The sequence below is a fragment of the Nannospalax galili genome, unplaced genomic scaffold (assembly GCF_000622305.1).
Source record: "Nannospalax galili isolate Female #2095 unplaced genomic scaffold, S.galili_v1.0 scaffold454, whole genome shotgun sequence".
NCBI classification, from domain to species: domain Eukaryota; kingdom Metazoa; phylum Chordata; class Mammalia; order Rodentia; family Spalacidae; genus Nannospalax; species Nannospalax galili.
In genome coordinates this window covers 2,873,856-2,898,484 of record NW_008334929.1, presented here as the reverse complement: position 1 = coordinate 2,898,484, position 24,629 = coordinate 2,873,856, and the positions used below count along the sequence as shown (strand labels likewise).

At 39.9% G+C, this 24,629-nt stretch overlaps 2 protein-coding genes across 7 annotated transcripts in view; both read left to right on the top strand.

Annotated features, from left to right (window-relative positions):
• Positions 1 to 24,038, top strand: part of Kif21a (kinesin family member 21A) — a 141,622-nt gene extending 117,584 nt beyond the window's left edge. For 3 of the 6 annotated variants that reach the window (XM_008829665.3, XM_008829663.3, XM_008829661.3), the window contains 10 exons: positions 2,006 to 2,113; positions 3,450 to 3,578; positions 5,909 to 5,947; positions 9,975 to 10,111; positions 11,938 to 12,118; positions 13,653 to 13,817; positions 16,695 to 16,812; positions 18,266 to 18,436; positions 19,985 to 20,184; positions 23,697 to 24,038. In XM_008829665.3, the coding sequence (XP_008827887.1) occupies positions 2,006 to 2,113; positions 3,450 to 3,578; positions 5,909 to 5,947; positions 9,975 to 10,111; positions 11,938 to 12,118; positions 13,653 to 13,817; positions 16,695 to 16,812; positions 18,266 to 18,436; positions 19,985 to 20,184; positions 23,697 to 23,790 (1,342 nt within the window). In that variant the 3' untranslated portion in view covers positions 23,791 to 24,038. The remainder of the gene's footprint in view (positions 1 to 2,005; positions 2,114 to 3,449; positions 3,579 to 5,908; positions 5,948 to 9,974; positions 10,112 to 11,937; positions 12,119 to 13,652; positions 13,818 to 16,694; positions 16,813 to 18,265; positions 18,437 to 19,984; positions 20,185 to 23,696) is intronic. The other 3 variants (XM_008829666.3, XM_008829668.3, XM_029561886.1) reach the window with 2 other exon arrangements.
• A 428-nt stretch (positions 24,039 to 24,466) lies between these two features.
• LOC103731301 (armadillo repeat-containing protein 10-like) overlaps positions 24,467 to 24,629 on the top strand; it is a 2,789-nt gene continuing 2,626 nt past the window's right edge. The window contains 1 exon segment of the mRNA XM_008829675.2: positions 24,467 to 24,481. Coding sequence (XP_008827897.1) covers positions 24,467 to 24,481 — 15 coding nt within the window.

Sequence of the window (24,629 nt, the reverse complement as noted above, 5' to 3'; positions counted from 1 at the left end):
ATTAGACCATCATTTCACTTGTAAAGTGTTTAATGGCATCTTTGCAAACTAACCTCACATATAATCTAGCAAATGGTTTCTGATAGCAATGCAGTTTATGAGAACTACTACCCCAACACAGGGCTTGGCAAATAATCCAAAATAACAAACCTCCCACATGTGAGTATCCATTTCCCATAATTCTCTTCATTTCATGAAGGTATTTCCATTTCTTCCATTCAGTAATCCATCTGCTACCTTTAGTTCAAAATTAATTTGAATGATGACAGAATGTCTTTGCATGTGCTTGAGGTAGCTTACGTAACTAGTGTTGGCTACGGCTAACCACTGTAGCCACGCTGTGGGTTAGGATGAGCATAGAAGAAAGCCTTTGGTGAAGGGGACAGAGGAAAAGCTTTTAGGTGCTTGCATGTGTTCAGCATTTAGTCTGCCTTGTGAGCAGGGACCTTAGGACCTTCAAGACTAACTCTGTGGCCTGGGATCCACATTCAGGTAATAAACCTTTTTGCCTTTTATAACTGTATCCTTTATAGACAATATCTTTTAGACTTTGCCACTTCATATGACTTACTTTTAAGTTGCCATGAATTTTTCTTCACCTTTTTTGAGACAGTCACATGTAGCCTAGGTTGCTGTCAAACTTGCTGGTAGCTAAGGCTAATGCCTTCACCCCCAAGTGTTGGGATTGCATGCCTGTGCCACCACATCGGGCTCAAGGCCCTACACATTTCAGATTGTCCGTGCTTCGGTGCAAATGCACGCAGCCACTGTGTCACTTCCATGCATGGCAATGCAAATGGTGCAGAATTGCTAGAATGTGATTCCTTCTGATGAGGAAGATCAGGCACACAAACTTAGTGGTGTTTAGTGTTCGTTTTTGAATAGCAAACCCATTCTGGGGGCCTTGCTTTGTAATTCCTTTGTGTGTGTGTTTATGTCAATGTAACTAGCCCAAAATTGTGACGTTCATCGTCCCTGTTCACAAAAATCAGTCTGAACTTTTAGTTACACAGCAACTACTTGGCATTTTTTAAAATTAAACAAACAAACCAATAAACATATTTAAGACAGGGTCTCACTCGTAGCCTACGCTGGCCTGAAAACCACTGTGCTCGCTCAGTAATTTGCCTGCTGTGACTGAATCCAATATCTCAAGAGTAATTGAGAAATGGGGGAAATGGAGAAAATAAATTAAAAAATCAATGGAATAGATAAATTGCTTTCAAGACCTTTGGGTCTGGCTCCATCTATAAAGTGAGCACTTTATTTTCAACTCTGACTTGTATAATTTTAAATTTGGTGTGCCTTTTGGATGTGGACTTCAGATTTTACCCAGAAATCCTCCTGCCTCAAGTACTGGCATTACAGGCACGAGCTACCACACTCAGCTTACTATTTAAAATTGATTACAGTAGTATTTGTATTAGTAATATACATAGAATTTCTAATTGTATATAAATCTAGTGCAGTAATATAATTTTGCCATTATTGTTTTTGCATGATTACTTACTATTTTGTAACTATGCCTAAATGATATTAGATTGTATTGTTTCTCATGTCTGGTATTCTAATATTTTTCTTCTTGCAAAACTATTAAGATAATTTTTCCTTAGCTAAAGCAATTTCCAATGACCTTGGTACTTAAGATATGTAGTCTGTTTATTTGGCAATAGTATTAATGTTTACATTCAAAGATAATATGCTTGTACATATTCAATAATATAATAAATAATAAAATTGCCAATTTAAAATTTTGTATTCTCAGGCTTTTATCAACTAAAATAAATCATGTATTATTTTCCTGTGCTAAGTTTTTTGTTTTTTTTCCCCCTCAAAAAATAAACTGTAACTTTAATTGTAAAAAAAAAAAAAATTTAAAATTAAAAAAAAAAAAACAAAAAACAAAAACAAAAATAAATCTATTAGAACTTTTGGATTGGACTGGATGTCAGTTTTTATATTTTAAAATATTAAAAGATAATTAAAGATTCCTTTTCTGTTTTAGTTCCAGACAGTCATCTCTATCAGAAAAAAAAGTACCAGAGTCTTCCCCTGTAACCAAGAGAAAGGTGTATGAGAAAGCAGAAAAATCAAAAGCCAAGGAACAGAAGCAGTAAGTTGCTAAGGCTTTTCATCTACTAGATGACTAAAAGGTCCCCGCACTGGATGCTAAAGGACAGTTCTGAATTGCTGTGTGCTTATAGCTGGTTTCTCTAATCAGATGATGAAGTCAGCTGTTGGCTTGGCTAAGTGCTTCTCTGACTTTCTGGTCACACACACCTGTTGGTACACCTGAGCATTTGTCTCCCTGTTCATGTCACTAACATTTTTCAGCTATGTTTTTATATCTCTGAGTTAGTATATATTTGAGCTAAGAATTATTAGATTTATATTTCAAATGATCTATAAATATTCAGAATTAATTTTGTTTATACTTGGATAAAACTGACCTTAACATTACCTCTTTAGAGTAGTGACAGACTAAATTGATCGTAAAATGTGGCACTTTGGGTATTTTTTTGCTGTGCCCTCAACATTTGGGCTGTTGGTATTATATTAACTTGTTTCTTTTGTATTTTATGAGGATTTAACTGGCAGCAGGAAGCAGAGCCTGCTGACTGTTTACATGCGCTCGTATGACTTGTGCCCACATCACGCAGAAATTGAGTGGCTCAGATAAGCAAATATTATGTAAAAGCCCCAACTTCTGTCGCTGGCCCACTCCCTCTGTTACTCAGTGTGCTACATGGGCAGGTGGGTCATACACGTGTCCAAGGAGAGCGTCTGTGCCCATTTGCCTGTGAATATTAGTAAATATTAGTGTGTTTCTTTGTTCTTTTACATAAAGACATGCTCATATATCTTCTGTACCTCATGGGACAATCTTACACAACCCTCTCTCCCTCTAGGCAGAGAAATAGCACGTGCACTCTCTAATTTGCCCATCGCTGTAGCTGACGTGATCGTCATCCAGATTTTCCTTCTAATAATCCTTGCTTTCTATATTTTTGAAGAAGTAATTTGCATGTTTTATTGAATTCACTTTTCAGAATAATTAAGAAGTGGTGGAATAGAACAAATAAGTAAATTTTTCAATGAACTGAATAGGAAAATTGCTTTCAAGTTCTTTGGGTCCATTTCTCTATCTGTAAAGTGAACAACTTGGTCCCAATTCTCAATTTGTTATTTTAAATTCCACTTGCTTTGTGGGTGTGGACCTCATTTCCCTAGGCAGAATCTTTTCTGCAGTGCCGTCCTGTGGCCATTGTAACAAAGTCCAGTGAAAATCATTTTTTAAATCATTCAGGGAGCATCTTACCACTCACAAAAGGGGGAAAGGAGGAAAAGAAGGAACTCTGTAGTACAAGGCTTTTAAAAGCATGTTTCTGTGACCTTCCTAACAATGCGTAACCGACTAAAGCCCCCTGTAATGTTCTTTTTTCTTGTAGCTCAGATTCTGGGACTTCAGAGGCTAGTCTCTCACCTCCTTCCTCCCCACCAAGCCGGCCCCGTAATGAACTGAATGTCTTTAACCGCCTTGCTGTTTCTCAGGGAAATACATCAGTTCAGCAGGATAAGTAAGTCATCATGGAAGAGAGCCCATGTGCCTCACAGAGCCCTCCACACCCTCCCAAACAGTGCGGACATTTCCCCAGCGCTGTTTGCCAGGTGGAGACTGACCAGTAAACTCTTGTTGTATTTTCGTATTTTTTAAATGGAAGCGAACCACTTAGCCAGAAGTAGGTTATTTTCCTGCTGAACATATTCCCTGTTGTAGACCTCATTGCTCTGCCTTCAGTTCCTTACAGCTTCTGTAAATTCACAAAAAGCTTCTAATCCTGGTAGCCTGTGTTGAAAAGTGGCAAATATATTTTACCATTGGTAGATGAAACAGCTTACAAAGACCACTGCTTTATGCGTAACGTGCTTCTGTCATTTGGGTGTCACAAAACTTCAGTAATTGTGTTCTTGAAATAAAGTAACTCCTTAAGGACGGAGGGATTGTGGGCAGGAAGGGTTAGAGAGATGTGGAAAGCCTAAGTTTTATTAAATTAGAAGTAGAAAATATATCCCCATATTGAGCCAGAATCTTTCTTGCAAGTACTCATCCTAACGCTGTTGCCGTGACGTATTTTTTAGCTCTGGCTTCTCTGCTTGGAATTCGAACAGTCATGTAGTGTGTGTGCTCGACGTCCATCCTGCCTAACCACAGCTGTTGGTTTTCTGTGCTGTTACTTTCCTGCATGTGTCTGCGGTCTCTGGAGTTTATAGAATGCCATTTAAGATCTCTCTAGCATGTTTAGGTTGTATCAAATGGCTCTATAAATGCACCTGCACTTATCGTTTGAAAATAATTTTTAATCTGCTTAATTCATGAGTAAGCTATCTGTTATTCTTTTTTAAAAAAAATTTATTCTTTTTATTTTATGTGTATGAGTGTATTGCCTACATGTATGTGAGTGCACCTGTGTTGTGCAATGCTGCGGAGGTCAGAAGAGGGCTTTGGGTTCCCCTGGAACTGGAGTTAAGGACGGTTCATAGCCACCATGTGGGTGCTGGGAATCAAACCCGGGTCCTCTGCAAGAGTAGTCAGTGCTCTTAACCGCTGAGCCATGTCCCCAGACCTATATATTCTTTATTAGTTAATGTATTCAGTAGATGACATGTCTTTTAGATTGATCTAGAGAGGTAAATCTTGTGTTAATTAAACAAAACAATCTTTACTATTGATAAGACAGTCATTAACTGAAGAATGTAGAATATTATTGTTTCTGAAAAATCTATTTTGCTATTTATGTGAAGCACTGTTAAATTTTATCTACGTTGCATTCATCATAGTTATTCAGTTTTCTGTCGTAGCTGGGTATGGTGGTTCACCAGTGTAAACCCAGCAGTTGTCAGGCTGAAGCAGGAGGATCACTGTGAGTTCAAGGTCAGACTGAGCCATGTAGTGAGTTCTAGAACAGTCTGAGCTACAGAGTGAGACCCTGTCTCAGACTTTTTTCCGTCAGTCTTGACAATCTAATCGTAGTTTCATATTTTGTGCCTAAATTGTTTCACGAACTGCACTAATTATACTCTATTGTCATCTCTATAAGCTGAGATTTTGAATAATTGACTTTGTACTTTGGAAAGCTCCCCCACATTTTGTATCACTTTCTCCTGGCTCCTGTTTGAGACCACCGAATTTCACCTATGAGATGCAGACTTCCCACACCGTTTCTCGTTGCCTTCCATGCCGGCACTCACCTCTCCCATCTCCCCTGGAAGGTCACACAGCCTAAGTTCATAGTAACCGAATTTACTGCCAGTCTTGGGGATTCAGGGCAGGGCTAATCATGTTTTCCCTAATTAGTTATTGCTGAGGGGCCACATAGTCAAAAGAACTCAATGCTTTTCAAATAAGTTAAAACCAGGAGTTATTAAACATTATAGTAATTTACTTTCTACGCAGATACAGAGTGTATTTGTGAAACCACCACAGTAGAATCTATCTAAAGTAATAGCTACAAAGATAAATTCATTCACATTCATTACTGGAATGGGAGTTATTTACTTTCCAGGTATTCATCAAATTAAATACGGCAAACCTTAATGTAGTTAGTATCTTAGTATTTTCCTCTCCAGAGCCTTAAGTTTTGGAAATGAAGGTGTAGTCTGTGGGTCACTAGTAGGTACAAAGCCCACCAGCCCCCAAGTCTCAGAAGAAAACCAAGAGTCTAGTTCTTGCTTAATTTAGCTATACTTTGAACCTGCTGATTCCTAATGCAAGCAGACAGCTGCTCGCTGCTGAGGAAACACCTTCTGTTCCGTTACTCACACTATGGAATTTCAGTCTAATGTCAGTATCTTTACCTGTATTGACGTCTATGTTCCTTTGCTCTTAACTCTGACTCTCTCACTGTAGGTCTGATGACAGTGACTCCTCTCTGTCGGAGGTACACAGGTACTTTCTCTCCTGAGTCCTTGTTCCACTGATGTGTGAAATGCTTCCTGTGAGGCTGAGGCAGCCTTAGCTTCCCACTGCATGCGCAACTGTGAGCTGTGTGAACCAGTAACGTTTGAAAGAGCTGATTTGGTGTCTGAGCATGTGTCATTAGACTAAGCGGTGGTAAAATGAAAGCTTAGACACTGGGTATTCGTTTTCCATCTGTTTGATGAATATTGATGTCAGGAGAGTTTGCTCCTGGGTGGTGGTATTACTGTTTCTTCAAGTCTAGGAGGTAGATAAGTGGCTTTTCTTTTTAGTCTAGCAATTTTAAGTGAAAAGTTTATTTTACAAAGTTCTACTAGAATATGACAAAGATACTGATACTGTCATGACAAAAGTAGAAAGTAAAGGGACTTTTAGTTGTAAAAGAAATTGATAAATGCAGTTTTAAAACTTTTTTCATGGGGCTGGAGAGATGGCTCAGTGGTTAAGAAAACTGGCTGTTCTTGCAGAAGACCTGGGTTCGAATCCCAGCACCCACATGGCAGCTAACAACTGTCTGTAACTCCAGTCCCAGGGTATCTGACAGCCTCTTCTGACCTCCACGGCATCGCACAACACAGGTGCACTTACACACATGCAGGCAATACACACATACACATAAAAATAATAAGTAAAATATTTTAAAAACCTGTTATATGAAATTTACAAAAGCTCAATAAAAATATATTTTTTAAAGAAAACATTTTTCATGCTCTGGGTTTTGGGGCCCTTCCTGCTTCTCTCTGTCTCACTTCGCTTCACTCCTTTGTCCCCTTTGCACTGGTCTCCCTTTGCCTTATGGCTATTTTTCTGAACATCAGCAGATCCTCCAGAAGGTAGGTGGGGAGGCAAGGTGACATCGATCTTAGATGTCACTGCTTTGCATGGAACAAAATAAGGATTTTTTTTCTCTTCCCTCAGATCAGCTTTGTTGTACAAATTTGAAATATTTTACCTTAACTTAAATATTTTAAAGCTCATCTTCACATTTCAGAATACGAATAGATTAATTAGAATTGAATAAGAAATTCCTTATGTGTATTTCATTGCCTACATTTCTCTGCCATCTCTGATAATCTACATAAAATATTGCCCCTAATATTCTGGATATTTGAGAACATTTTCAAGTATCTAATGAATAAAATTCAGTTTTTAATATTGAGATTATTTTTCTTCAGAAAAAAAATTAACTTTAATCAGTTGTGTTAAAATACATGAGAATGGTGTGGGGAAAATGGTGGGCAAAGTGCTTGGTGCAGACGCACGTAACAGTTCATATCCCCAGAACCTAAGTAAAGCTGGACAGGCCTGGGGGCCTAAGCCTGTAAACCCAGCACTTCGGAGGCAGAGACACACTCAAGGTCCCCGGGGCAAGCTGGCTAACTAAACTAGCTGAAATGGTGAACTCTATGTTAGTGAGAGCTCCTACTTCAGTATATAAGGTGGAGAGCAATCCAGGAAGACACCTGACATCAGCTTGGGACCTGACCACATGCATTTGCACATATGTATCATACCTGCCCTGTATGTGTGGGGCCACGTTTGCAAACACACAAACATATGCAACAACAGCAAATAGACAGAAACCTCTTGCTTTCCTGGAAGTTAACTCTACATAGCATGTCTCCGGGGGCAAGTCCTTAGAGTGCTTTCATAATGTGACCTTTGCCATGACAACTTTGTGCTGGGTATTGTGTTGTCAGGGTGTGACACAGCTGGGAAAGCAGGGGAAGGGTCACCGAACTGATTCTGATGTGCAATTTTTTAGGGATAAAAAACAGCTCTTATGCTGCTAACACAGTTTTTTTTGTTGTTATTGATCATTTTTGGTCAGTTAGTGCATTTGGGCTTGCTGTTTGGGTGGTTGTAGTGGCCTGCTATAGAAGAGTCACTGCTTTTAAATATTGGAAACAGTGTTTGCAGACTTTGTGGTGCTGTTTCATTGCTGTGTACTTTATACCAGTAGGATTTCAAGGTGACAGATTCAGACCGGTGGCTCCCATTTCAGCTTTAATTCTTAGATTACAAACAAATTGTTTGTATTGCTTTCAATCTCAGATTTTAACATGGAATAATTCCTATTATTCCAGAGGTAATTCCTAGGGATCATTTTTAGTGATGTGACACTAAATCATCATTGTAACAAGATCTTACATTTAATTTTTTAACTCAACATATTTACCTCCTTTACCTTTCTCTTCATTATTTTTCACCAGCTCTCTTTAACTGTATGAGAATTAGTTCAACACCTTTTTTGTGTCTGTATGACAGCCCTGCAGCTATCCAGTTTTTTAATTTCATGATTTTAAAGTTCAATGCATGTACTTCATCAGCTTAGATGTTCTAGTTTTATCTGTTCATTACAATGGAAAGACTGGTGTGTTTCAATATTCTTAAAATGTGGCATCTAGAGCTAACACTCACTCCAGATGTGGCCTGGGCAGACTCAGGACGGCATGGCACGTCCTCATAAAATGTTTACTTCTGTGGAGCACACCGTTGGTAATTTTGGTAGTGGAACCACAAATTGTTAATCTTGTATTTAACAGGCTTTAAGTTTAGTTTTTAAACCTAGCTACTGTTGATCCTCTCTTCTACTTGTACAAGTCACTTCTGTGGTTGACTTAAGTGCTAGTTTTAAATTTTACCTGATGATTATGTTAGTGCTAAACAGGTGCTTAAAACAAATGACTTTTTGTTTGGTGGTTTTTTTCCCCCAGACAACACAGTAGAGTGAGTATCTAGCTATTTAATTTGTCAGTTTAATTGGCATGCCATCTCTGTCTTTAGGGCCAAGGAAAGATCAGTTAGAAGCTGTAGATCTTCCTGCTCTTCTCTAGCCCCCAACTAACTGCTTTACTACATCAGTTTCATAGCTACCTCCCCTGTGGGAAGGCTCAGTACATTCCTGAATGAGCTTCTCTGCTGTTTAAAAGTTTTCATTTTAAAATCTTTGAAATTACCATAGTATTTTTCTTTATTAGAGTCAACATTCCATGAGTATTTAACCTGCCCCTTGTTTGTTGTCTGTTAATTCTGCAGAGAGCTTCCCTTGTGAGGTTGGTGAACCCATGTTATGTCTTAGTGATCAACATTTACCTTTTTTAGTGTTTGTAAGGATTTGTCCAACGTTTCCCCACATGAGACTCAACAAGATATTTTAATCTATCTTAATTCCTGAAGTGGTTTTGTTCCCTTTATTGACCTTTGTGATCTCTTAACGTACTGACAGTATTTTTCCTCTTCAATGGTGTTTCATTCTGGGACCTGGGAATGACAATAGAAATGTAAAAGCAGAAGGGCTTGAGGGACTCCATTGTTCCCAGTGCCTCCACTGTCAGCCTTCACATAGACTCTCCTCCTTCATAATCATGTCTGCCATGACAGGGTTCTGATAATCCCTCTAGGCCTACAGGGCAGGAGACCCAATAACAAATATGAAAACACTCCTGAAAGAGCTCCACTGTTGTCTAAAGTTTCCATTTACAAATCAAGATTACCAAAGTATTTTTTCTTTAAGTTGCCAACACATTTCAGTCATCCTCCCTTGAATTGCAGTCATCCTGTAAGTGCTTCAACGCCTTGTTTCAAGGTGCTTTCTCTGTGGTTTAGGTGCTGTGTTACACTTTCCCAGCATGTTCTCTTTTGGCATAGAATTTCATTCCAGCATAACATAATGCCATAGGTCTCAGTTAGTCATCGTTTCTACTCCTTGTGCATCATAACAAGGAAGAATTGCCAGAGATGAAATGGTTAATAAGAAAATCCAGACATATGATTGATTAAACTGTTTGCAGAACTAGTCACCAGTGGATGCCCTGCTAGTTGATGTGCCTCATCACTACTATCTTACCCTTTATCTGTGTCCTTTTGATTAAAATGGAAGGAAGGAGACAGTCTGGGCATTCTCACTAATATTTATATAGGCATTTTTTTTTTAATCATGGAAAAAAATAAACCTCTCACAATCAGGCTATTGAAATCTTTTTTTCCCCCTCAGGGGCATAATCAACCCATTTCCTGCTTCCAGAGGAGTCAGAATGGCCCCACTTCAGTGTGTTCACGTAGCTGAAGGCCACACAAAAGCTGTGCTCTGTGTAGATTCTACTGACGATCTTCTCTTCACTGGATCAAAAGGTGCTAGTAACTATCAGATGTACATATGTATATGTTAAAAAAATAGCTTTTTTTTTTCTTTTTTGGCACAGCAGGCCTGGAACTCACTATGTAGACCAGGCTAGACTTGATCTCTGAGATCCACTTGTCTCTGCCTCCTGATTAATGGAATTGAAGACATGTGCCACCACACCCAGTTAATAGTTAGCTTTTTTAATAGTCTTTAAATTTTTAAAATTTTATTTTATTTTATTTTTATGTGTATGCGTGTATTGCCTGCATGTAGGTAAGTGCACCCGTGTTGTGCAATGCCTGCAGAGATCAGAAGAGGCTGTCGGATCCCCTGGGACTGGAGTTACGGACAGTTGTTAGCTGTCATGTGGGTGCTAGGATTTGAACCCAGGTCTTCTGCAAGAACAAGCAGTGTTCTTAACCGCTGAGCCATCTCTCCAGCCCAATAGTCTCTTTTAAAAATATATATTTTTATTTTATGTGTATGACTATTTTGCCTGCCTGTAGGTAAGTGCATCCCAATGTGCAAAGCCTGCAGAGGCCAGAGAGGGTGTTGGATCCCCTGGAACTGGAATTAATGGTTGTTAGCTGCCATGTGGGTTCTGTGAATTGAACCTGGGTCCTCTGGAAGAACAGCAAATATTCTCAACCACTGAGCCATTTCTCCAACCCCATATTAATTGGCTCTTAAAAAAAAAAAGCAACCTATTTTCGCAGCTGATTACTGATGGGTGAGGAAGAGCTTATCTTCTTAAAGAGCCTTCTTCAAGATAGGCTGACTAGACCTCAGGATAAACTTGCACGAGGGACATCTGGGGGCACTAACTTAACATGATAGGTCTTAACACAAATGACAGAATGTATGAAATCCAGTGGGGGGGTTATGGGTGGGTGCCAGTGGGGAAGGGGGTATAAAGTTAAGATGTTCTGTATGAAATATACAAAAATTCAATAAAAAATTTAAAAATCCTATTTAATTCTAGTGAGATTCTCCTACACTAGCTTAGTACCTGAATTACATAAAATATAAAATCTTAGTGGGGAGGAGATGAACAGGACACTGTTACTGTTTTGTGAGTGCAGGGATAAGCACGGTATCTCTCTTCAGTTGATGCCTACTTCATACCGTGTTCGAGATTTTGAAGTGCACATGATACAGATTTATAGAAGACCATTAAAATACACAGCATGGACAAAAGACGGTAGCAACCGCCATTTCTTGTGAACACACCATAGGTTGTCAGGCATGACACAAATGTGTTTTAATTTGCACAGCACCTCCCATGAGGTAGATACTGTTTCCTCATGTTACACGGTAGAAACTCAGGATTCAAGATACTGAATTGGTTTTCCTGTGTGTTAATTTAGCTAGTGGGTAGAAGAGCCAGGTTTAGTAACCTCTATACAGCCCTTTTGTACATTGCAAGAAACGAAAAACCACAAGACACCAGACACCCCTCCACCCCCCACTTTTCTGTGGTCCTCTGTACCCACCTTACCTATGAAATTATTACAGAAATTCAAGGATGTAGTTAGGATGCCTATTGCAGGATAATTGAATAATTGCTATCTTCCTTTGCTGTTTCTTTGAGACAGGGTCTCCTTGTAACCCCAGCTGGCCTGGAACTCACTATGTAGACCAGGCTGGCCTCGATCTCACAGAGATCTGGCAGCCCTGGCCTCCTGAGTGATTAAAGGCGTGCGCCACCACACCCAGCTTCCTCTGCTGTTTCTTTCCCATGGAAGAACATTGTTTAAATACCTTGTTACTGTGAGAAGAACCTAAAACTGTACATATTAACAGAGCTCCCTTTGCTTCTTTGTGTCCACCTTAGATCGTACCTGCAAAGTGTGGAATCTTGTGACAGGACAGGAAATAATGTCACTGGGGGTGCACCCAAACAACGTCGTGTCTGTAAAATACTGTAATTACACCAGTTTGGTCTTCACAGTGTCAACATCTTATATTAAGGTGTGGGATATCAGAGACTCAGCAAAGTGCATTCGAACACTGTCGTAAGTACTTTGAAAACAGCATAAAGAGCAAATAGTTATTTCTGTTTTTACAGAATTTAAGAAAATATAGGGTTCTTTACACATTTTAGTTTTTTAAAAGCATCTGCTACTCCTCAGAGGATGCTCACGTGGTGACACTAAAAGTACTGATAAAATAAGGAGAAAAATGTTGACGGTGAAATAAAAAGCAGAATATTAAGCAGGAAGAGGTAAACTGTGTTTAATCTGCTAGTTAATATACATTTCCTAGTTCCTTCTCCCAAATGCATCACACGCATGTACTATTCATTACTTGGAGTTACTTAAGTATCAGTCCTTGGAAAATAACTGAAACGACTCCTGTAGGTAGCGAGGAAGCATTTGCAGCCTTGATTAATCTACCTTGATATTAGCCCTAACTTTTAACTGTAAGTTTGATTGAACAGTTGGAAAATAGATGTTTTCTCAGTGTGTGTAGTTATGTTTTAAAATTACAAAACAATTATTATTTTTGTCATAAAACAAACAACTTTTTTTTCCTAATCAAAGTTGAGGCAAACTCTGTAATTGTGTACATGACAAAAGGAAGAACTGAAGTCAATTTTTACTAACTTACAAAGTAGAAATAGCAATTATTAACTTTTAGGAGCCAGCTTATCATTTTAGAGCTACTAATTGTTTCTTGCATTGAATAGAAGTTTTGTAGAAGAAATTTTGTAGAGAAAAAACATTGTATCTTTGTATGTATTTTATTATTTTTATTTTATGCGTATGAGTGTATTCTGCATGTGTGTAATTGCACCAGTGTTGTGCAATGCCCGTGGAGGTTGGAAGAGGGCATCAGATTCCCTGAAACTGCAGTTACAGATGGTTGTTAGCCGCCATGTGGGTGCTGGGAATTGAACCCAGGTCCTCTGCAAGAGTAGCCAGTGCTCTTAACCACTGAGCCAATTCTCCAGCCCAAAACATTGTATCTTAAGTTAGAAAATTCTCAATTTACTTGAGTTGCTAAATTAAAATAGAAAAGATTGGTTATAAGTCAGTATTTTAGAAGTTAGCAGAGAAAATGTTTCAAAATAAAAATAAAACATTTCATCATGTAAGTTTATCAGAAGAAATAGAAATAAGGTATGCTTAACTTTTCAATACACAATAGATGTTCCATTTTTTAAAAAGCTACAAGTAATTAAAAGGTTCCCAGTGTCTTTAATCACAGAAGGCAATTCTTATTACAAAGGAAATGTCTGTGAGCCAGGCCAGCAGTGCACTTCTGGGGATGGCGCTGGAATGAGCTGCCTTGATGGCCCTGTGTCATTCGTTAACATTTAATCTTTGACATCTAATAGTTTCTGAAGGGTGTTTTAGTCATCTCCACCTCAGGGCCTGGGACTTCTAGCATCGAGGTAGACATACACATTAAGGCACCGTTTGTACCGCAGTAGAGGGGAGGGCTCCTGCTGCTGTCTACAGCCAGGCTCTTAGTAATTCAGGAAGCTGTGAGCAGAGCTCATGTCTGGAAATGTCACTTGTTTTACTTCATTTTTGTATCTGTTAGATCTTCAGGTCAAGTTACTCTTGGAGATGCTTGTTCTGCAAGTACCAGCCGGACGGTAGCTGTTCCTTCTGGAGAGAATCAGATCAATCAAATTGCACTAAACCCAACGGGCACTTTCCTCTATGCGGCCTCTGGGAATGCTGTCAGAATGTGGGACCTTAAAAGGTAGAGTTTCTAGAGTGTCCCTCTTACACATAGCAAATACAACTTCAGATGCTAATAACGTTAATGCATATGAAATCCAGTTGTTTTCAGCATTGTTAGATGTCCATATGTCCTCTAACTCAAATAATTAAATTTAAAACCATATTTATGTATAGCAATAAAATTTAAATAGTAAACACCATACATAATAGAATGCTTTATTAAAGATTTTAAAAATATTTTATTATTATTATTTCATGTGTATGAGTGTATTACCTGCGTGTATGTAAGCACACCCATGTCGTACAATGCCTGTGGAGGTCAGAAGAAAGTGCTGGATCTCCTGGAACTGGATTTATGGATGGTTGTTAGCTGCCATGTGGGTGCTGGGAACTGAACCCAGGTTCTTTGCAACAGCAGCCAGTGCTTTTAACTGCTGAGCCATCTCTCCAGCCCCCTATTTGTTACAGTTTTAAATAAAATTTTCTTTTCTTTTCTTTTCTTTTTTTGAGTCAGTGTAGCCTGTAGCCCTAGCTGGCCTGGAACTCACTTTGTAGACCAGGCTGGACTTGATCTCAAAGGGATCCACCTGCCTCTGCCCCCCGCCCCCCCTGCAAGTGCTGGGAGTAAAAGGCATGTGCCAGCTCAGTCATCAAAATTTTCTTTAAAAAAAAAATCACTCTTTCTTAGTGGCTCACTGGAACATATATTCAGTGACTATTTTTTATGATCTCAGAAGTTAATATAAATGAGTTTTTATTTATTTACTTTAAATTTTTTTTTATTTTTTAGAAGCATTTCATTACAGCTTTAACATACTCAATAACAGTTTCCAGAGCAAAAATACATCTCTTTCAAAAGTAGCTGTACAATGTTTAGGTTCATAGTTGAATTAATAGTTATACAGTATTGAGCTCAGCACTCCTAAATGCGTTTTCTGTCTTCACAAGTTCCCCTCCCTTTAATCTCCATTGCTGGGGGCGGTTAGAGGGAAGTTGCAGTTGCAGTGTGTGCTGTGTCTGTCTGGAAAGTGTGACAGTACGAAGAGGCGGAGACTCCCAGTCCAGTTTCACCAGCATCTTTGAGAAAAACATGTTTGCAGTAATATTTAGAGATTGCACTTTATGAAATTTAATAGCTTTGAGCCTAAACCTTACATAAGATATATACAAATATTAATAAATATTAAGAAGATAAAGTAGTTAAAATGACAAGTGGAAAAGTCAGGTGTTTCATTTTCTGCTTTTTTTTTTTTTCTTTCATTTGCAATTGAGAGAGGGAGCGATTGAGAATTTGAGGGAGGGGCGTGCATGGCACAGCCTGTGTGGAGGTCAGAGACAGATTTTCGGTGTCCGTGCTCTCCTTCTGCCTTGCTGAGGCAGGGTCTTCCGGTTCGTTACCACTGTCTCTACTCTCCGGGCTGTCTGGCCTATGAGCTTCTGGGCAGGCCTTTTCTGGTTCCACCTCCATCTCACCACAGACCTTCTGGGATTACAGATGCTGCTGCATGCAGCTTTTTATGTGGGTTCTGGGGATCTAAACTCAGACCATCAGGCTTGCCTGGCAAGCACTTCTACAGACCCACTGAGCCATCTCTCTGGCCCCTGTCTGAGCTTTTATCCTTTAGTTGAAGGTTTATTTTAGCTTTTTTCTATTTCCTAAAATTTTGACAGTGAAAGAACATTCATTTATTGTTTAACAAATGTATAATATGCTTATTCGTTACTAAGTATGGAAGTCCTGGGAGTAGCCTGAGAAAGACAGCTGTGGTCTCTTCTTTGTAACTCACGTGGTACTGGGGATAAGTTGAATTGTGACAGGGTCACAGTTCAGGGAGTGTAGTTGTTCTCAGTCAGAAAGAATTTGTCAGTGGTAAATCATGTGGATATTTACTGGTAAAATTTTGAGTAAAGTCAGTATTTAATTTGTAATATCTAAAGCATGATTGAGAACTGGAATACACATAATTCATAGATTATAAAGGCAAGAGGGAGAAGTTACAGTTCTGAACACTGTATTAGAAATAAAATACTGAAAATCTATTTGTGGAAATTTTAAAAAGAAGCAAGGGTATTGTTTTCCTTATAGACATTACATTTCCCTTGTACCAAGGGGAGATGGTCAGCACAACACAGCAGAAAGATACCAGCTTCTAAGTTCACTAAGATTTAGAACTCTCGAAAACTGCTTGCTTTCAATAGCCCAGTTAAATATTCCTATTAACAAAGGAATTAAAAGAACAGTTTTTAAGAGCCTCTACTGTGAATAGCCTAGAAGCTGGCAGCATTGTGCTCCAGCAGCTTAACGTGAGTTAGGACCGTGGTCAACTCCACTGTCACTCTCTGAAAACTGACTGCACACATTAACAAAAAAGGTCTTGCTGTTCTGCCCGTGGTCTCAAGCTCTGGAGCTCACGTGACGGTGGGATGACAGGCTTGTATTACACCTGACAGGCACCTGTGCTCCCTCCACAGCTGGCTTGTCCTTGTCATGGTCATAGACCACCTAGTTTCCGATACACATATATGCACATACATGTGGGCACATTGGTCTGTGTGTGGCATATATGTGTGTGTGTATGTTGTATGTGTACCTGTTGTGTAAAACTATGTGTATGTCTATAATAAAATAATCTCCCTTGCTCTGTAGTTTCATTGCTATTTTTGGTTCTTCCCTGCATTGTACTGATCAGGTTTGTAATAACATACTAAGTACTCCTCAGCCTCTATTGTAGAATGTTAGTTTGTGCATTGCTGTTTACTCTAACCAGAGTTTCAAGAGACAGAGCTGAAATAAAAAATAAAATTAGTGAATAACTTTATGAACAAATATAGATTGTTTATGCAAGCACCATCATTCTCTGGTGCTTTCAAAAGTCATTTCCCATTCTCATTAAAGGTTTCAGTCCACGGGGAAGCTAACTGGACACCTGGGCCCTGTTATGTGCCTTACTGTAGACCAGATTTCCAACGGACAAGATCTAATCATCACCGGCTCTAAGGATCACTACATCAGAGTGCGTATTACAGAGCTGGAATTATGATTTCTTGAGTGATAGGTTCGAAATATTCACCAAGCTAATCTCAATCCTATTACCCCTCTCTCATTTTGACCATTGATTTCAATTGCAGTTGCATCATGGGCAATTTACCAGTGGGTATACCACTGGAGAAAATGACCTGCCCTCCTTTAGAAACCATTAACTTCCACTGGTCCTCAGAGACAGGTGGGGTCTCATAGTGCCTCCATTCATGAGGGAATATTGACAGGCCCAGTCTTGTGCAGGTCCTGTGCAGGTAACCACAGGTGTGTGAGTTCATGGGTACAACGGCCACGAACTGGAGACAGCATTTCACAGCACTCCTCATCCTCTGGTTGTTTCTTTCTGCCTACCCCCTTCTGTTGCATTCCCTGACCACTGGAGGGGGTAAATAGAGATAGGTGTCCTGTTTAGGGCGTAGAGAACACACAACAGTCACCTATTCCCACACTTGTAAGATTCATTTATCTTAATCAGTTTTCAATTTCCTACCCCTTTTTTTTTATATTCTTTTCTTGATTTACAGTTATTGATTTTGTGCTGTTTTTGTTTGTATTGGATTTTGCTTTGAGACAGGGTCTTGTGTAGTCTAGGCTGGCCTGGGCTCTGTCTGTGGTTAAAGATAATTTTGAATATCTGATCTTCCTGCCTCCATCTCCCAAGTACAGAGATTACCGACATGTGCCATCATGTCCAGCTTTCTTTAGTGCTGGGGATTGAAGCCTGGGCTTCATGCACACACTGCCAACTGAGTCACATCCCCTTTTCCTGATTTCTCTTCTTAATCAGAGGTTGTCCTTTTCAGCCTGGAGAGTTGGAGGCAACTGAGAAAAGTGACAGGGTTTGAGGAGTGGCTTTGGGGAGTTGGAGATGCAATCTGGGACTGAAAAGCTACTTATTGTGACCGAATAACATTATGTTATTTCAATTTTAAATGCATTGGCATTTAGCATTTTTATTTGATTATTCAAACATGAAAAAAATCTAATTGTTTTCTTGGTTTCAAGATGTGAAGACCTGACATGCAAGCAAAGTTAGTATGAAATAGGGCCCAGAGTCATCCTTCGTATCATTTATATGAGGTTAATGAAATAGTTTCTACACATGCCAGTGCTCCTATGAATGTGCCCGTGGATGAATGCGCATATTAAAAAGTTGGGAGGTGGAGAGCTGGCTCAGTGGCTAACAGCACTGCTGGCTGTTCTTGCCGAGGACCTGTGTTTGGTTCCCAGCACCCACATGGCAGCTTACAAGCACGTGCAACTCTGGTCTGGGGAATCCAGTGCCATCTTCTGGCCTCTGTAGGCATTGCATGCATGGGTGCACTTACATACATGCATGTAAAACACTCATACACATAAAATGAAACAAAAATAACTTTTTGAAAGTTAAATGTGATAACTGCTTTCTTTCCGTGTCTTTCTTATAGATGTTTGATGTAACGGGAGGGGCTCTTGGAACAGTGAGTCCCACCCACAATTTTGAGCCCCCTCATTATGATGGCATAGAGGCCCTGACCATTCAGGGGGATAACCTGTTCAGTGGGTCCAGAGACAACGGAATCAAGAAATGGGACTTAGCTCAGAAAGACCTGCTTCAGGTAATTCAAAACCTTTTCTTGGTTTGAAATGGCTCTTTTGAGAAACCACACAGTAGTCTAAGAACTTGAGGAATTTCTACATAGACTCTCATTGTATAAGGCTATTAATCAGGACTTTTTAAATTAAAAAAAATTATTTTTATTTTATGTGTATGAGTGTATTGCCTGCTTGTATATAAGTGCACCCATGTTGTGCAGTGCCCACAGAGATCAGAAGAGGGCATAGGACCCCCTGGAACTGGAGTTATTGTTGGTTGTTAGCCACCATGCAGGTGCTGGAATTGAACCTGGGTCCTCTGCAAGAGCAGCCAGTTCTCTTAACCACTGAGCTGTCTCTCCAGCCTCCAAGGCTTTTTAAAAATGAATGTTTTATCATCAATAAAGTTACTCTATCAGAATTATAATTGGGAGGAGGGACATACTCAGCACTAATGCATGCAGGGTAAAGGAAGGAAGGACACTGGTAAAAGTTGAAGATCCGGAAATTTTGTGTAGTTGTATTTACTAAATACGACCAGCCTTGATGTAGAACAGTTGCAGCTGTTCATTTTCTACAAATGTACACATGTTCCAAAGAGCATGAAGGTTATCAGAGACTGAGTAATATAACTGACTGCCCAGTTACAGGAGCGTTTTTGTGACTCTCATAATGGTGGTAGCTTCATTTCCTAAGAATGAAACACCTGGGCTGTAATTTTGTGCCCATACACTTAATTATTGGTACCTTTTGCTATTAGCTCTGAAGGGAAGAAACTAGCTATCATGAATTTGTTTACCGTCCAGCACTTCCCTTGTATATCAGTGTTGCTGCATATGTACATGGGGCTATATGTATATGGGGAGGCTACATATATGGGGGCGCTACATGTATGTGGGGGGGCTACATGTATGTGGAGGGGCTACAGTTGTGACAGCCCTGCTTTCCACCAGCGGCTAAAGACAGAAAGAAAAGTACCATGAATATTTGCAGAAAAAACAGATGCATGTCCTGTATTCACAAGCTTTGCTTTCATAGACATGCGTTTGGAGTTGTGAGCTTTACACTGAGAATAAGGATATGTTTATATAGATCTACTTACATTGTATTATCTAATTTGGTTCATTATGAGATATATAGACTAACTCTCATTTTCTTTGGCCTCCACATTCTCCATCTGGGGTTTAAGCCAGTGATTCAGGAGATGGTTCCTATAATCTGTGTATCAATCTATTCTTTTCCAAACTTGTTTTATTGCTTACATTTTGTATAAGGGAGAGAGATTTATGCCCACAAAGAGGCTATGATATTTAAAACTCTTCCTTGTGCTGTCTTTTAGAGTCTATGTATTATTAGCATTCTGTCCTTAACACTGATAACAATGGTGGGAATTGAAGAGCAAATTACAGATTTATTTGTTTGAATCATTGAGTGAACTGTGTAGAAAATGAACTTTTGTAATTTTCAGGCCATTCTGCATTCCAAATACTGAGTTTTGTTAATAAAAGTGTCGGGTGACCATTGGATTTGGAAGGTCGCTCTTTACTTTTGCCCTCTCTCTTCTCTCCCAGCAAGTCCCAAATGCGCATAAGGACTGGGTGTGTGCCCTGGGCCTGGTGCCAGGCCATCCGGCTTTGCTCAGTGGCTGCAGAGGGGGCATTTTGAAACTCTGGAATGTGGATACTTTTGTGCCAGTTGGAGAGATGAGGGGTCATGACAGTCCAATCAACGCCATCTGTGTTAACTCCACCCACGTGTTTACTGCAGCTGAGTAAGTTTCCTCCTGTGGTTTTGCTCTAGGTGGTTGGGTGTGCAGATCTGGTTGTAACTATTTACAGACTTTGAGCACAGGAGAACCTTCTTTTTTTAAAATATTTTATTTTTTATTTTTATTTTATATGTATGCGTGTATTGCCTGCATGTAGGTAAGGGCATCTGTGTTGTGCAGTGCCCGCGGAGGACAGAAGAGGCTGTCAGATCCCCCTGGAGCTGGAGTTACAGACAGTTGTTAGCTGTCATGTGGGTGCTGGGATTCGAACCTGGTCTTCTGTAAGAATAGCCAGTGTTCTTAACTGCTGAGCCACCTCTCCAGCCCAGGAGATCCTTCTTAAAGTCATCCTAGTAACTCTTTTAAAACACCTAGCTCACTTCTTTTGTTGTTGTTGTTTTTTAATACGGTCTTGCTGTATAGCCCAGGCTGCCTGGGAACTCTTGATCTTCCTGCCTCAGCCTCCTGAGACATGGCATGATAGAGGTCTGCTATCACACCTGGTTAATTTTATTTGCTTTTATTTTATGTGTATGAGTGTCTTGCTTGCATGTGTATTAGTGTGCCATGTGTGTGCAATGCCTGTGGAGGCCATAAGAAGGCATTAGACCCTCTTGAACTGGAGTTATGGATGGTTGTCAGCTGCCATGTGGGTGCTGGAACCGAACCCGGGTCCTCTGTAAGAGTAGCCAGTGATTTTCACCACCAAGCCATCTCTCCAACACCATAATTTATATATTTTAGTATACACTGTGAGTATTGAGTTGAGGCTGGCTTCAAAATAATAGGCTATTACTGTGTTTGTACTCTGTGGTTGTTAGGCAGTCTGCTGTCACATCTTTCCTTGGCGACTTAAAAAAAAATTTATTATGGACTAATTTTGAAAGATTTTTTTTTGCCCACAGAAAAGCCATGCATTTACTGTTCTTTGCAGTTAGAACTTAGTGACCCCCTCCTGTGGTCAGACTAACCCTGAGTGCCTGCTGGGAATTGTTTTCAGTCTCTAGAGGCTTGGCTTCCTCTAGCCTTACAGTCACAGTCTGCCCACTTGAGATTTAGTAATCAAGGCCTTGCCTCCGTAGAGATAGATGAAATTCTTCCCCTGAGCACATCTCTCCTCCTTTTTTCTTGGTCTGGCAAGTTCCTGTCTCTGTAGGCTCTGGATTTGGCTTCCTGTCTCATCAATTTGGTGTTTCTGCGCCATGTAGGCTCTTCTCTGCGCCATGTAGGCTCTTCTCTGCGCCATGTAGGCTCTTCTCTGCATTGTGTGGTATGGAAACGTCTCCAGGCGGAAAACCAGACCTTCCGGGTTCATCTTGGTTTCGCTTTCTTTGTGGGTCACAGCCCAGCCTGCCTGTCCCACTACCTGAAACAGCTGCCCCGTATTTCTTCTTAAGAATTCAAGTACTTAATTTTTTTATTTATTCATTTTTATTTTATGTGTGTAAGTGTTATGTCTGCTAGTGTATAAGTACACCCGTGTTGTGCAGTGCCCATGGAGTACAGAAGAGGGCAGCAGATTCCCTGCAACTGGAATTACAGACAGTTCTTTGTGGTCGCGTGGGTGCTGGGATTCGAACCCAGGTCTTCTGCAAGAGCAGCCAGTGCTCTTCATCGCTGAACCATCTCTCCAGCCCCCATATATTTTTTTGAAATTTATCTTTATTTGCAGTAGAAGAGCTGATCTGGTGTTTCCATCACAGCCAACAGTGGAGGTGTGATCATTTTAAATTACACATGCAAGAGTGGGCTTCTGATCTCCCTCACAGGAAACCTCCCTCAGTCTTCTCAGTCCTTGCCTCCTTTGTCTTTTTTTTTCGCCTAGGGCAGAACCCTTAGTTTTTCTCCTTCCTCATTCTGTGTAAATGGAATGGGGTTTTTCATTAAAAAGAAATTGTTAAAGTATCTCAACAGAGCAGTGCCTCACACTCACAGGCGCTCTGAACGTTTGTGGAGTGGTAGTGAGTGGGTGGCTGAAAGGCAGCACAGGTGAACACATTCCACTCCCCTTATCAGTTCCTGGGAGCTGTGTGATGCAGAGAAGATAACCCCGGGAAACCCAGAAAGCCTGGTTCTCAGTAAGCCCCGCCTTCACGTGTTACCCTTACTGTGCCCCTGAGCTCCTTTTCCTGGGAATGGATTCCAGAGTGCGGTGGCCTTTACCCGCAGTGCTGTAACATTTCTTTTACTTCTGGTTTATCTCAAAACTGGACAAAAACATTTCTTTACCACCAGGAGAGGCGACAAAAAGGGGATTGTCCATTGACAGGCTGGGAAGTGCTAAGGTAATGAAAAGCCTCCCTCAGAGACACTGTCCCCCTTCTTAGATGTAAGTTTTATTCTGTACTGACGCTTGCTTACATTTAGGGGTATTGAAAGACTTTCAGTCTTCTATAGTCATTGCTAGTGGATCCTTAACTTCTTCCAAGACCTTGGCTTTTTCGGTGTGCTTGTTTGCTGGATTCACCCAAAGGTAGTTCTTCCTGACACAGGGATTTACCAGCTGGCTGGAAATTCTAGACAGCTCCCCACCCCACTGTGCTCCTCCCTGAGTTGTGATCCCTACAGATTTCTGGCTCTAGGGCATACCAGGAGTTTTCTACAATAATGTAGAGATCCAGCATCAAGAGTGTGGCTCTGGGCCAGACTGAGGGCTAAGATCAGACATTTGTGTTGTAATCTGGGCCACAACTTACTCATCAGTGCAAAGAACATCATTATCCCATCTGCTTGGGAGACTGAGGCACCAAACTAGGCAATAGAGTGAGACTCTGAAAGAAAATAAAAGTATTATGACCTCCCTGTAACGGTCTGTAAATGCAGTCAGATGTATTAATGCATTAAAAAAAGGCACATAGTAGTGATGCTTGATACAAGTAAGCCCTTGATACTCTGAGCTGGTAGATTTTTATGAATATGTTTTCGCTTTTCTTATGCAGCAATGGACACTTTTTATTTGCATTTATTAAAAGTCTTTTTGAGAAAATGTTCCCATGGCTAGGAGTGGTGGCACGCCCTTAACCCCAGCACCCCAGAGGCAGAGGCAGAGGCAGGTGGATCTCCGTGAGTTTGAGGCCAACCTGATCTACATATTAATTTCCAGGCCTGTGAGACTCTGTGCATGTAGAAATAAAAATAAATAAATAAATAAATAAATAAATAAATAAATAATAATAGTAAATAAATAAAAAGTGATAATTTGGGCTGGAGAGATGGCACAATGGTTAAGAGCACTGGTTGCTCTTTCAGAGAACCCAGGTTTGGTTCCCAGTACCCACATGGCAGCTAACAACCATTGTTGACGCCAATTCCTGAGGATCCAGCGCCCTCTTCTGGCTTCTGCAGACATTGCATGGCATGGGTGTACTTACATGTATGCAGGCACTCATACACATAAAATAAAAATAAATTTTAAAAATGTAAAGAAGAAAATGTTTCCCTCAGTAGTTCTGAGAGCTATTTCTTTACCCTTCTGTCCCTGTTCTTATGTCCATTTTAAATTTACTGTTTTGCAGTGATCGAACTGTGAGAATCTGGAAGGCCCGCAATTTACAAGATGGTCAAATCTCTGACACAGGAGATTTGGGGGAAGATATTGCCAGTAATTAAACATGAATGAAGATTAGTCATAAACTGAATACTGTGATGATGCTCTTTTGTTCCTTATTTAAAATGCTGTACTGCATTCGTTATAAATGGAATTAACTGGAAAAATATATCTGAATCCATCTAGTAATATAAATGTATTCTAATATAACTGTGTACCATCTTGTGTGTGTAATCTTAATATCTACCAGTACACATCCTATGATTGCTATATTGCTTGAATAACACTTTTACTGCAGCTGGATTTTTGTGCCTAGCTTAAAAAAAAAGGAAAAGAAAACAAACAAAACCTTTAAATTATTTGAGTTACAGGATGTACAGTTGACAGTCAGAAGCATATACCTGGAATAAAACACCTACCTGTTAAGGTATATATGTAGTGTGTGCAGAACACTACATATTTAAATGTACTGGAACTGTGAGTCAAATCGTGTTCTGCTTGTCAGGAATTTATACTCGTCTGAAACAGTTTCCCAAATTTCAAAGCTCTCCAGATGTAATAGAACAGACAAAGCGAGGAGAGTATTGTTGATTTGTCATAACTGGCCTTGATGTGCTATCAAAGAGTGTTTAACGGTTTGTGTTACATGTTGACATCCGTATTGACCAAAGTTTTCAGTTGTGCTACAGCCTGTGCTCAGAAGCAAATGCTACTGAAATTGTTGCATTAGTGCTGGGCATGCCCTCTGTGATGGTAAACTCTGGATATCCTAACAGAAAGATATTTTGATCTATTTTCCTATGGAATTGTTTCTATTATTCTCTTTTCATTTCTATTTTAGTAGTGTTTCCTTTCTCTTTCATCTAATTTTTATATGCTGCTAAGTATATTTTAAATACAC